This window comes from Epinephelus lanceolatus, chromosome 12 (assembly GCF_041903045.1).
Source record: "Epinephelus lanceolatus isolate andai-2023 chromosome 12, ASM4190304v1, whole genome shotgun sequence".
NCBI classification, from domain to species: Eukaryota; Metazoa; Chordata; class Actinopteri; order Perciformes; family Serranidae; genus Epinephelus; species Epinephelus lanceolatus.
Window position 1 is genome coordinate 20,602,521 of NC_135745.1, and position 14,305 is coordinate 20,616,825.

The 14,305-nt window shown below is 39.0% G+C and overlaps 1 protein-coding gene across 1 annotated transcript in view; it reads left to right on the forward strand.

Annotated features, from left to right (window-relative positions):
* The first annotated feature begins 294 nt into the window (after nt 1-294).
* The window catches only part of LOC117271864 (macrophage mannose receptor 1-like), a 30,461-nt gene continuing 16,450 nt past the window's right edge, over nt 295-14,305 (forward strand). The window contains exons 1-15 of the mRNA XM_033650355.2: nt 295-453; nt 820-1,176; nt 1,573-1,743; nt 2,393-2,548; nt 2,826-2,936; nt 3,973-4,110; nt 4,217-4,396; nt 5,378-5,532; nt 5,911-6,024; nt 9,031-9,146; nt 9,307-9,455; nt 9,547-9,746; nt 12,058-12,179; nt 12,374-12,446; nt 12,563-12,716. Coding sequence (XP_033506246.2) covers nt 390-453; nt 820-1,176; nt 1,573-1,743; nt 2,393-2,548; nt 2,826-2,936; nt 3,973-4,110; nt 4,217-4,396; nt 5,378-5,532; nt 5,911-6,024; nt 9,031-9,146; nt 9,307-9,455; nt 9,547-9,746; nt 12,058-12,179; nt 12,374-12,446; nt 12,563-12,716 — 2,260 coding nt within the window. The 5' untranslated portion in view covers nt 295-389. The remainder of the gene's footprint in view (nt 454-819; nt 1,177-1,572; nt 1,744-2,392; nt 2,549-2,825; nt 2,937-3,972; nt 4,111-4,216; nt 4,397-5,377; nt 5,533-5,910; nt 6,025-9,030; nt 9,147-9,306; nt 9,456-9,546; nt 9,747-12,057; nt 12,180-12,373; nt 12,447-12,562; nt 12,717-14,305) is intronic.

Sequence of the window (14,305 nt, forward strand, 5' to 3'; positions counted from 1 at the left end):
AGAGTTTTCAGTCTTTATAAGTACTGCCTTTTTTTAACCACACAACTGAATTGTTTCTGCAGGGAAGTGTTTTACAGTGCAACCATGACATGACTGAACAAGCCATTCCATGAAACACAACAAACAGTAGCTAATGTTTAAAAATGTTTTCAAAAGATTTAAAGCATTTGGGATAATTTTCCTTTTGGAGACCAAAAAAAAAAGAAAGAAAAAAAAAAACCAAGATCAGCATTATAATAACTTCCCTGTTGTGAATATTACACAATACTTTCACTGAGACACGAGATGTGTCAGCACTACTGACAGACATTTATACAACTCCTAAATCCTCTGTGAGAAATGCATGGATGAGGACTTAAGCTATATGACATCTCTGAAGAATACCAACAATGAAGATAACTCTAACAGCCTTTGCACTCATCATCCAAACATTACATTGTTTGGCTTTAGACGGTACAGTATTTCAACTAAGATTGATCTAGATGTGCACTCTACTCTTTATGTGAAACTATTGTGTCCTTTACCATGTGTCAATGTGCATGTTGTTGGTGTGTGTCACCTGCGTTACATGAATTCCTGTATATTTGCAACAGTTCAGTATCTAGGTGACTGCAGTTTCATTTATCTATATGTTGCAGACATGAAATGGTTGAAGCTTTGTTTGCTTATTAAATTTCTGTTTATTCTGTTTTTTGTATTATTGTTTAATTATATGAAAGTGACTAAAACAACCCCTGTGATGGACTGTGCAATTAGCTGTAGGATTTTCTGATTTCTTCTGCAATAAATATTTAAAAGTGTGTAATTCTTTGTCAACAGATTCACCATTTCAACTGACCAACAAGGACACTGGTTTTTGTTTGGTTAAAACAAATAACCAATGCAATGATATACGCTGGACAACTGGTGACCGACTTCTGGTTCTACAAAAGAAGAAATGCCTGGGAGTCCAGGGGAAAAGTGTGGGGAGTGAAGTAAGCCTCTATGATTGTGACGAAAAGAGCGACCTCCAAAAGTGGGAATGCAAGAATGGAACAGTGCTCGTCCTTAAAGACCAGCAGCTCTACATTGAGCTCACTGCAGATAACACAGCAGTTCTCTCCAAAACAGTAGGACCCAATAACCACCTCACAATTACAGGGACGCCCAACGGTGCTTGTACAAGAACAGTTAGAGGTAAAGTATAAAACAGTGTTGTTTTGAAGGACTTGTACTGGTAACAACAAATCATAACCATTTTCACATAATTTCAAATAAAATCACAAAGATGGCACTTTCAGAGATTCTTATATAGATTTACATGTTACCTATATCCAAGAGAAGATCAAACTGGTAAACGACTACCCATATGTTGCTATATACTTCGAATATACCATACAGTCATAATTGTTTAATTATTCTTCATATAAATTGTGGTTAATATGAAACACATTTTCAGAATTCTATCCCGCATTTTAAGTAGAATTTAGCATCATGTTTTGAAGTGGTTTATCATGTGTTGTCATAAGAGGTAATTAACTGAATGTACACATAATCTAAAACTAATCTTTACTTTGTTCTTATCATTCTTAGAACTTTATACTATTGATGGAAATGCAGCTGGACTGCCATGCATGTTTCCCTTCTACTACAAAGACCAGTGGTTCTCAGACTGCACCACACTTGACTCTCCAGAGAAGACTCTTTGGTGTGCTGTTGAAACCAAATATCAAAGTGAACATTGGGGCTACTGCCCAGTTACTTGTGAGTACTACCTGTAAAAACATATGTTCTTTTATACTGTAGCAGGAGAGGGCCATACTTACAATGCTTGAGTATACTGTATTGTCATTATTGTATATAGGAGCCAGTGCTATCAACCTAACTATTTTTTTTAAACTAAGATTTTCTTTAAAAAAGAAGTCAAGCTAAGCTGAAACGATTCTAACTAGCCTTACTGTAACAGTTATTTTGAAAGAAGCTCGATATGCATCTCAATCTACATCTACAATCAACAGAGAGACACTAGAACACTCTTGTAAACTCAAAACTGTATTTTGAGAAAAAATAAAATCTAAGTTACCAAGTAAAATAACCTAGAACAAACAATTACTAAATGTGCACACTGACATTTCTGCCTTGATTTCACTGATGAATATTACATGATCTGCTCTAAATTTGCCATTCCTCAAATTTTTCCAGTTGCTTATAGGGTTTTAAAAGTTGACAAATCTTGTGAAAAGTCACGTGACGCCTACAGGCACCATCTGATCGAGAACCTACCACTAGCTTGTAGTTAAGTCAGCCTGCATAATTTTATTAAGAGAGAAATATACAGCTTTAGGTTGCAGAAAGAGAGTTTTATACTTTGAACCAAACATAACATAACCATGTTTTGTATATGCATTTATAGCTAAAGATGGCTGGACAAAACACCCAACAACAGGAGCGTATTACCAGCTCAACACAGGAGCAGCTCTGACTTGGGCCCAGGCTGAAGCCAGCTGCAAACAGCAGGGTGCCTCCCTGCTCAGTATCACCGATCCTCATGAGCAGGCTTACATCACAGGTAAGGTAACTCTATACTGAATGTACTGATAAAGAGAGTATGTATTTAGGCAAATACAAAAATTGTAGTGTTATTTGTTTTTCAATTAATATACTAAAATGTTAAAAAGATTATTTTAATATATTTTTAAATGCTATACTTGTGATGGTATCTGAATGTTTGAATAGATACTGCTGTGTTGTCAAACTAAACAGAAACGTTGAGCCTTACTAATATTTACTGACACAGGTAAAGACTGATCTCTTTTTGTCATTGTTGTTTTTCATGTACCCAACAGCACTACTAGGTCGTAGGGGCATTAAGCTTTGGACTGGGCTGATCCTGGATCCACAACATGGCTGGAAATGGTCTAATGGGAAGCCTTACCGCTATCTGAAATGGGACTCAGGTGGGTTTATGCTCAACTTTAATTCTTTGTTTTTCTACTCTGATATACAGTATATTAAAGGCTTATATTAAGAGGAGGTCTTCGTTGCTGTTTGAAATCAAAGCATTCAAACTTTCCCCCCCTTTTCAACTAAACAAGACTGCAGCTGTGGTCAACCCAGCTAGAGAATGAATGAAGACAAGGAGTGACTCTGATGAGATCAAAGCAGTGAATCAGTGAAATATAATCTTATTTTCTGATTGTTTGATACCAGTTACGTTCCAAAGCCCATATAAGCAAAAACTGCAGCATTAATTCAGCCAAAGGGCAGGCTTCATCCTGTCCGCTTGACTCTTCTGCTCTGTGTGTAGCTGTTGTGTAGCTACTTGATCAAAAAGACCTTCCCGTGCTAATTCCCAGGTCATCAAAGGTAAACACGTTGTCATGCCCTCTCTCTATGCACAAGACACCATTTGGTGTCTCTATTTGACACACAGTTTAAAAACATTGTAAAGTGGTTAATCTTATGAAACGGTAGGGGTTAGGTTTTGGCAACAAAACTACTTGGTTGAATGAGTGACGTCCATATATAAATGATGTAACTTTATACTTGTTAAACTTGTTAAAACAACATTGACTTTTGGTTTCACGTGGCACAAACTGCTGTCCTGTTTTGTTTGACCCACCTCCTGCCCTCACTATCGCTCTTCGCAGACTTTTTTTTGCTTTTTATACATCATCATTTGCTCTCGATGTCAAGTATTGCTGCAGATGGGTTTACACTGGAGTTAGTTGAAAGCCCTGTGTGTCTCAAAAACACTAGAAGAGGGGCGTGACAAAAGTGTTGGCATTTGATGACCTGGAAATCAGAGCGGGCTGAACAGACACACAGACCTGCGGACCACATCCACATAGCAGAGGAGAGAGATGGAGACTTCTATTTTATTTTAACAGTGTTGAAATATTAAGCATGAACATGACAACTTGTGGTTCATGGGGGAGTTAAGTGTGAGACTATGAAACCGAGACAAATCTGACAAGCACCGTCTTGTTTTAGGGCATCCCGTTTCTAATGTTGCACAGAACTGTGCAATTGTCAATCCTGCTGTACAGTACTCCTGGCAAAGCTCACTTTGCAGCAAGAAATTTGGGTATATCTGTTACAGTGAAGAGGCCGAGATATTGCCTACACAAGGTAAAGAAGATCTATTCTATTCTGCTCTACACATCCCCTCAAAACTGTATAGCTATGTTATGTATTTGACTAAGTCTTTATATTTAATTTTTCTTTTCATGATCAGCTGTTGAGACAGGGTTTTGTTCAAGACCTTGGATTCCTTACAGTGGCCACTGCTTCTACCTTAATCGTACTCAGAACACATGGTCTGATGCTCAGATAGAGTGTCATACCAAAGGAGCGGACCTAGTCAGCATGCGTGATGTGAAGGACCAAAGCTTTGTCCTTTCTCAACTTGGATACAGTAAGTGAAAAAAAATTCAAATCAAAAAAGGTTTATCTTTAAGAAAGATATTGTTACAACAAAAAACATCCCTTTAATCCCTAAGATCTGGTTTTGATGTGCTGCCCCGAAAAGCTACCTCAAAAAGAATTTACAATCTCCAGTCATTCATTGTCATGTGCTGGGCTGAAGTTGACGTACCCTGACACATCTTTTTCATGATCACTTTAGTTACTTGATGACTGTCTAAACCAGGCATGTCTGAAGTCCGGCCCCGGGGGCCAATCTTTGCCCCCGGACCAATTTTAAACAGTCCTTGGCTTGACTTTCAAAATATACTATATGTGGCCTGCCACACAATATTGGTTAATCAAGCCAGATCACTTTGCATTTTTTCTGTTCACCTCAGGATGGCAGGACTATCTCACAGTAGTTTGTAGACATGTACTAAGTAGAAACTATGCAAACATAACTACCCTTCAAATGCATGGCCTTTGCTTTCCTCTGCACTTTTTCTCTGAAGGCCAGTATTACACTTCTGAAACATTTCTTCGCAATGATGTTAATCACCAAGATGCCAATTTACACGGGACTTCTATCACATGACCTCTGTTTTCGGTCAAATATGGTAGGTCATTTTTAGTGGAATATCTACTTAAATTATGGACATGGCAGATTCACATGGGATTATGATCACACACCATTAAAACAAATTACTAGAGGTATACAGGTAATACTCCTTCCCTGTGAATAAGGCTTATGTTATTATATCCACATTATTGATGATTAGTTATTAAAAACTCATTGTGTTAATATTTTGTGAAAACACCAAAAGTCAACCCGACAATATTATCACACTATTGATAGAGGTATTCAGTCAAAAATATGGTGATAATCGATATTCTCCATATCACCCAGCCCTAATACCATGTGCAGATGAATGAATGAATGAATAAATGTATGAATTAATGAAAAATATTTTCCTTTTGTTCATGTCTGCAGCATCCACTGATGAGCTTTGGATTGGACTGAATGACAGAAAGACAGAGGGACTGTTTGAGTGGATTGATCATTCGACTGTCAGCTTCACTAGCTGGGAATTTGGGAAACCTGCTGTCTCCACTGATCTACAGGATTGTGTTCTCATCAGGGGAGAGGTAAGGAGCATGTGTGGGAATGGTGCACCTTTATGTATATGCACAAAGATACCCTAAAAACAAAGAAAGTGACATCAAATTTCATTTTTTTAAAAATCAGACAGCAGTATGTGTTAAATCGAATATATATACATATTAAAGTAGTAGTAGTAGTATAGTAGGCTTTATATATATAAACACAACACACACACACACACACACACACACACCTATATATGTATACATAGTTGTCAGTATCTAAAACATGACATTAAATTTGTGCAGTTTTAAGACTTTGGCACTTTTGATTGACGTGAGATTTACCAGTGCATTGACTGTAGTGCCTTCCAGTACATCCAGTCTCCAAATAAATAAATATTTAATGGTACATTGTTGCAGAATGGAAACTGGGCTGACCGTGTGTGTGAGGAGAAACATGGCTACATTTGTATGAAGAAGAGTGCCTCAAAACCCACTGGAGATGAAGTGGAGCAGGACGTGGGCTGCAAAACTGTGCGTTAAGTTTACTATCTATTTCCACTAACTGAACTTATATTTATATTTGAACTTCAATGCTTTTGGCGTTTTTTAACTCAGTGTTTTGCAGGAGATAAAGATGACAAGGTATCTTGTGAACGCAGTCTAGCACCAGTTTCAGTGCCAGACATTCTCTCACTGAGAGCAAAATCAAATAAATGCTAAAGGTCCCCCTTACTATGTTGAAAGAGTAGTATGTCAGGGATTTTCTTCAGTGTGTTGTGAAGTTCCTCAAAGTGGTCAAAAAAGTAAAATAATAATAATATTAATCGCTAAATTTAACTAAAATGTTTACCAAACGTTAGTCGACCAGAAAGGCCATTAGTCGGCAAGATTTCATTGGCCGCTTAATCGCAGAAAAAAACAAACAAACTTGAAACTCTACTCGGAGCTGCGCCTTGTCAAAATGAAACCCATATGACTGGACCATGTGGGAATATAATTTGAAAGGACAGACACAGGAAGTGGCCACGTTCAGCAGTCAGACAGGCATCCCATTACAAACTAATCACAGCCAACAGATAGTTTTCCCTTCTTCCGTAAATATTCAGTCAGTGATAAACACATTTTTAATTGATTATTTTAGTGCAGGGCTACCCAGAGCTTTACATCTCTCCCACAGACAATAGGCCTACACACTTATAAACAGCTGCTGGAAGATCAGCTCTGCACTCAGGATTTCAGGTAAATAGGCGATACAGTGCTTGTGAAGGTTGCTTAACAATCGCAGACGCAACCTGCCGCCACGCTATTGAAAGCTGGCACAAAAAAGGCACAAGAGTAGAGGCCAAACTCACATTATCCTGGCAGTTAAAGATGTGGCATGTGTATAGCCCCAACAACAATTAACAACACTGGTACCTGCGGTTATTACACAGGCTAGTTAATAACATGTTGGGCAGGAAATCCAAAGTGTGGGATCATTTTGAGAAGGTGAAGGACGAACCCAAGGTGATATGTAAACTCATCTTCATTGATCAACTACAAACCTGACGTATCATCTGGAACATGTCAGTAGCTACATGCCCATTAGCCACTGAGCACAATCATTACTGCTTTGCCGGCAGCGTCATTAACAGGCGGCTCGCTCAGTGTGTGACGTGCACTTGTAGATAAAATATAGGCCTATATTAATGAAGGTTCATTAGTATGGTTTTGTATTTCTCTGTAATGTAGCACAGTGTTAACAATGTTACTGATACTATTCTTTCTCACACCTTCAACTCAAACCACTGTGTTGCCACGCCGAAAATATATTATTTCATAATCAAATTATTATAGTAAACATGCGGGCGACTAGTGGACTAATGGCCCTAAATGATGACTATTGGTTGACTAGGAAAATTCTTTGTCAGGGGCAGCCCTTACCTGATTATACTTTATATTGCACTTAGGCCAATTTTTTTTTTTAAATATCAACATTTATAGTTTTATAGCAGATTAGAGCATTGTTATTCTTTTGCTGACTGTGGCATATCTGTGAAAAATCATAATTCCAACGATCCAGAGGGGTATTCCAGGTAGGAGGTTCAACAAACTCTGAGTCTATCCCTGAACTCTGAGTTGACTTACTCTGAGATGGGAAACTCTGAGTATCCGGTTCCAGAACAGCTGATCTGAGTTAGTTCAGTCAACTCTGAGTATGTTCACTCTGAGTTAAGCCGACAATAAAAAGCCATCATCAATGGAGCTCCGACTCCACGATTCACCATGGCAACAGGTAAATAAAAGACAGCGCCTCCATTTTAATCCAGTGGATGTAGAGATATTAATGCATGTGTAGCAGACGGTGCATGTTTATCTTTAAAAGAAGAGCCCGAGTCAGAGCGAAGAAAGTGTAAATAAGTTAACCATAAAGTTAATAAAAAAGTTTATTCATCATTTATCAGACTTACATTTCCTTAATGAAGATAAAGTGGTGGAATCTGACTGTGTATCAGGCTGTAGATACATTAGGCTACATTATATTAATTATACAATAATATATTTGTTCAGATTTAATCTGATGGGGAAAAACACAGGAGGCAGCAACTGAAAAATAGGAAGATGTAAAACATATGGGCTAGGCTATAGATCAAAGACATAAAGACATGACTGTAAACTCACAGTCTGTCCCAGTAATAATATGTTTGGTGATTTGCACTTGAAAAGACGTTGAGGTTAAAATACAGTAGATTTTAAAATGTTGCACATCTATTTGTATCTTGACTCAACAGCATTCAGTGTCTTTATTTCAGCTACAAATGTAGTAAATTTAAAGACAGTGAAATGCTGCACCATTGCTCACTCAGAAATATGAACATATAATCCCCAATATTAGGCTATAGGAATTATGTTCCATCAGTGCGACCAATGATATCAGTGATAGAGATCATTAGTCATTGCTACTATGTGTCTAAAGCTTCATACAGATTTTTAAAATTTAAATAATTAGACCTACACATTATGTGCAATAAACATGTGGGAGCTGCTCTAACAGACTGACAGTCTGATCCCTGTGCACAGTGTTATAAAAAATAATAAATATAAAAAGGACAGAGGTTTGATTCTGAGCTGAGGGTGAATTCTCGCTGTGTAATATTTGAATGTAAAGACAAAAACCGATGTCCAAAGAAATGATTGATGTGCATAAATTCAGTAACTTAAGACAGTCCTGAGTAACAAACTAATATCCAGCAGGATTTAGACTGTGACAGACGGTAAATCTCCGCTAATGAATGCGCTTTGATACAAGCTTTGACACGGACTGAATGAATGAGGAAATGAAACAGCGTGTAAGAGGGAGGAGACAGAGAAAAACTCAGGGTTTATTGAAGAAAACCTGCCAGCGAGCAGGTTAGGTTCACAGACTCAGTTGCCATGGTGATTGACTCAGAGTTTGATTTACCTCTCTTTCTGGAACTGAAAACCCAGAGTTTCCCTCATTTCAGGGTTAACATACTCAGAGTTTTCACTAAACCCGCTTTCTGGAATACCCCTCAGGGCTGGAGAAGACATGGCTCGTACTGCTACTTCATAGGGAGACAGACCAAAACTTTTGATGAAGCCAAAGATGACTGCAAGAGCTCAGATTCTTACCTCGCTGATGTTTCAAATGGGTAAGAACATTTATTTTTACTCCAAATTTTCTGAGCAGTAGTTCATGTCAGATGTTCAATGTGGGATTTAAAAACATAATTTCGACACAAAGATTTTGTTACTGTACAACATTTGTTGACATAAGAAAGACTGAAATACTAACTGTATAAATTTTTCCAGGGTTGATAACGCATTCCTTGTTAGTTTGGTGGGGATGAGACCAGAGAAGTACTTCTGGCTAGGCCTCTCAAACCAGAAAAACACTGGTCAGTTTGTGTGGACCAACACAGACTCAGTGAGGTTTACTCACTGGAGCGCTGAGATGACAGGTATTGAGATTTTTTTAAACACCACCTGTAAAGTGTGGCAGAAAGTGGCTTAGCAGTTTGCATTTCACCATTTCTCCCTCAACAATACAAGGTCACCCACAGGGCTGTGTTGCCATGACAACTGGGGTTTTTGCTGGTCTCTGGGATGTGCTGCCCTGCACCAATAAGGAGAAATATATCTGCAAACACCTGGCAGAGGGGGCAGTTTTAACCCCTGCACCACCCACTCTCTCCCCTACCTTATGTAAAGACGGCTGGAGTCAAATAGGATCAAGAAACCTTTGCTTTAAGGTATAGTCACATGTACACTAACCTTTTCTATTAGTAGCAATGGTGCCTGGTGCTCAGGAGGGAGGATGGGTCATTCACTAATTAGAACATTGGCAGTTTGACGCCCGGCTCCTGCAGTCTGCATGTTGAAGCGTCCTCTGGACTGAAATGGTTACCGGTTTCACAAAAAAATCGTGATAAAATTCCAGACTGTTATTACCATTTCCAAATATAGTTATTATTAAAACTGTGTTTGATGAATGCACTGAAAAACTCGGTAAATACCGTCTGGCATCAACCAAGTTGACGATACTCTCCCAGTGAGTGTCCCGCCGAGAGAAAGAGAGACGGCGTGCGTGTGATGGTGACACGAAACAGTGAGGCTGCGGCAACTGGAGCAGAAAGTATGAAGCTAATGGTAGCAGTTCAGTGACTGTGCAGTTTAGGTTATTTGTCAGTAAATAAATGCTACAACTCCTCAAGACCCTAGCCAAGTTCCCGTGTCTTGCTTGCCACCTGCTGATTGGAGTGAAGGGAGTTAGTCCTAAAGTTAGCCTCCCTTAAGGTTGACTGTTAAGGTGGACCAGCTTTTCTCACTGCTGTGACAATCTCAGCTACGTTCATACACTGGTAGCCTCAGCCACCGGAGGACTAGAGAGGCATCATCCAAATTTAAGGCCATTTACCATGAACAATTGTCAGGATTCAGGACTGAGACAAGGACAGAGACCAGGGGTCAGATGTAAACGATGCATCAGCACAAAAACCATGTGTTTCGCTTTTCCCATATGTAACTGATATTTACACAGAATGTGCCATAAAAATGTGCGCACTCACTGTGCACCTATTTCAGATCAGGAGTAGCTACATACAGTTTTAGGTAAGATAGCTGCAGGTGTTATGATAAGGAGGAGATTAAAAAGAAGTTGAGAGTTGGGTAATGTAGTATTTAGGTTGTTTGCCAGTTTCACGGGTTGGGTTATATTTTATATAAATGTCCATCACAGGGGCATTTGTAAAATTATTTTTAAATTATTCATGAATAATGAATTGTATCACTTTTTTATTTATGTTGAAGCCATCATATTGCTGTTTCTGATCATACAATTGTATTGTTGTGAGGCACTTTGTAAAGTCTCAACATGAGCACTATGAAAGAATCACTGATCATCCCCAGGGAGTGAGTGCTGCTGTGTGTGTGTGTGTGTGTGTGTGTGTGTGTGTGTGTGTGTGTGTGTGAGGTAGCCAACTGTACGTTCAGCTATTATTATTCTGTCTTTCTTTCTCCTGAAAGTAACATTAGCAAATTTGTCAGTTATGAGCTAGACATCTTCAACTTGCGACCAAGATCGCATTTTTGACTCCACAAACATGAAACCTATATGTCTGCGTTCGAAGAGTGTGTCTCTCTGTTGGTATGCTCAGATTGACGACTGGACCCACGGTTTGGGAATGAGAGGGAGGAGTTCGAAAGCCATCTCTATCTGCCTGCTCTCACAGCTTGTCTCTCTGTCTCAGTGACGGACTCAGGATGTTTGAAGGGCAGGAGTAAAAAGGAAAAAAGGGCACCTACTGCATGACATGGGGCCCCATTGATGTGCGAAAAACCAAAATTTGACTCTCTAAACATGCTCAAAAACTCACCAAAATTGGCACGCATGTCAGGACTGGCGAAACATTTGATACAATGAAAAAATTAACCCCAAAATGGGCTCTCTAGCACCACCTAGACACACTAAAATGGCCACTGTGGCCCGTAGGAATGTCGTAGAAAGATTAAACCAAAAGTGGCTTGTTCGTCTCATCAAGACCTACAAATCACGCGCTGACACCCCTGACCTAAATCCAACAGGAAGTGAGCTAGTGCTTCTGAACATAACATGAGCAAATGTGGAGAAATTCTCAGCTGTGAGCTAGAGTAGAGAGGGGTCTAAAATCGTCTAAAACTTTTGTAACTGTCTACGTGAGCTGGAGGCCGAAACGGTGGGAGTCCAAGGTCCTGCCCAATGCTGCTTGCAGCTTTAATTTCTTCTAATTTTGACAGTAATTTTGTGGTAAGACATTGACTAAGATTCTAATGGGTATGACTGTTAGTAGTTGTAACTGATTTTGTTCAAAAAATGCTAGCTTGTAATTTTAAGGCTTGCCATTGTTTGGAAGACATTTAACATAGTTAGTAGGCTGAAGGAACATAAACAGAGAGAAATGCCGCTGCTAGGTGCATATGGGGAAACACTGAATAGGCACACATACAAAGAGTGCAAAGACAACAAATCAGTGTTTGCTTGTCACACTACCAAACCATGTCAAACCTCACTGTCTTCTGTTCAAGCATTTTGAAGCTTATAATGAGAGAGCAAGGACCTGGTTCCAGGCCAGAGATTACTGTAGGACCATTGGAGGAGACCTGCTCAGCATCCACAGCGAGGAAGAGCTAGAAGTCCTACCGCATAGGTACAGTATGTACCTGGCAAAGTACAAAATTAAGAGAATACAAAGTTTGTTGCAGCAGAAGATAAAGGTTGATTAGTGTCCAGCAGAGCACTGGCAAGTGTTCAGCAGAAGTACTCTTTTAACATTTATCAAACAAGTTTTACACTTGAATGATCACAATAATAATCGTATTATATAATCACTGTCCATTATAGCAGTCAAAATGCCTGGATTGGACTTAATGCCCTTGACCCTGTCACCGGTTTTGTATGGAGTGATGGATCCCCAGTGAGTTAATACTTTTCTACTTCAATAGTTAAAACAATCACTTTTTGGTTAAGGACACTCAATTAAATAGATAATACAATTATGAATCAGTGTGTTTTCTTTGTTTTTGTGTACAGCTGCAGTTCCAAGACTGGGAGGATGGAGAGCCAAACAACAGAAAAAATGTGGAATATTGTGTTACATTCAGAAAGGGTCGGGATTATGAAAGTGGGTCTTGGAATGATGAGCATTGTGAGTCGCAGTATGGATGGCTGTGCCAGATCCGTATAGGTAAAATGAGAGACTGCAACTCTTTCTTTCTCTTTTGTTTGGTTACTAAGTTTTTAAAGAAGAGCATGCCATTCTGAACCTTTGCTGAAGGTTAACTGAGCATGCTTGACCTTCCAACAATGTCTTTGTCAAATTTATATAGGTTAGCAAAAGTTGTTTCCAAATTCAGGGGCTGCAGCCTTTAAAAAGGCTTTGCTGATTTTCAATCTTATTTTCAAGAATTAAAATCAATAAGACAGCAATAAAATAGACAGCTCAGATAAAATCAGGGTATTTATTCATTCATGTTTTGTAACTGCTTATCCTGGTACAAGGTTGCGGGTGTGTGGGAGCTTATCCCAGCTGTCTCTGGGTGAGAGGCGGGGTACACCCTGGACAGTTCACAAGGCTATCACATGAAGATAAAATATAATGCCAAAATTACTAGTTAGGTTTAACATAGAAGACCAATACACTAAAGAATGCTATTTGTAGTATTTTCGGGGCCAACAAGAAGCTCAGTTTTGTCAGAATTTAGTTGAAGAAAGATAAGTGACGTCCAGTCTAACAGTTGCAGAGAGTGTCTAGGTTACTGCAGTTATCCACTTTACTTACATACAAACATATAACTGAGTGTTGTCTGCATAACAGTGTTAAGATATACAATGAAAGCCACTGATTATCTGGCCCAAGGAAAGCATATACAAAGAGAAAATGATAGGACTGAAGATTTAACCCTGATGCACTCCATATAACAGTGGAGCAGATGAGGATACATAGTTACCTACAAAATCCAAAATTATCTATCAGACAGATATGGCTCAAGCCACTCTAGGGCTTTCCCTTAGATACCAACACATCTGTGTAATCAATTATTTCGGGTAGTAAGATCAATCGTATCAAAGGGATTTCTTACATGTGTTAAACCAAAGTGGATTGTTCCCCTCATCAGCCAGCATAAGAATGTCATTTGTGACTCTTTACAAAAGTTTCAGTTCTGTGTTTCCAGTACTTTAGAAATAAAAGGCGATTTTTGAATTAGTCTAAAGTTGTTCAGAGCAGATGGAGAGAGGCCTTTTAGCAGTTGGACACAGATGTACTGAAATGATCATGGATGTAGCTGGAGCTGAGAGACAGGTTTATAATACTAAGTACGGGGGGGGTGGGGGGGGGGGGGGGTGGGGGGGTCAATGACAGGTGGGACCTCTTTCAAAAAAAATGGTTGTTAAAATATCAAGACAGGAGGAAGACAGGCACAGATGAGAATTTGTCTCAGTGAGGCTGTTCATGGTAATGGGGGAATTTCAGTAAATTTAGAACACACCTATCCAACTTATTTTCAAACATGGAAGTAAATAGTGATCAACTTCCGTTTTTTTGTGCGTGACTTTTTTTTTCAGTTTTCAGTTGTTTATGTTAGGCAATCAGTTAGTTATTTAGTTAGTTAGTCTGTGTATTTTATATAGATAACTGTGCCCACTTTTCCGTTATAACAGAAATTTATTCCCTCTAAACGCGAATAAATCGCACATCAATCAAAAACTATGAACCAAAAAAGCACAATCTATCCCGAGTGAGACAAACTGCTTGATCCCCGTCTCCAGTGTACC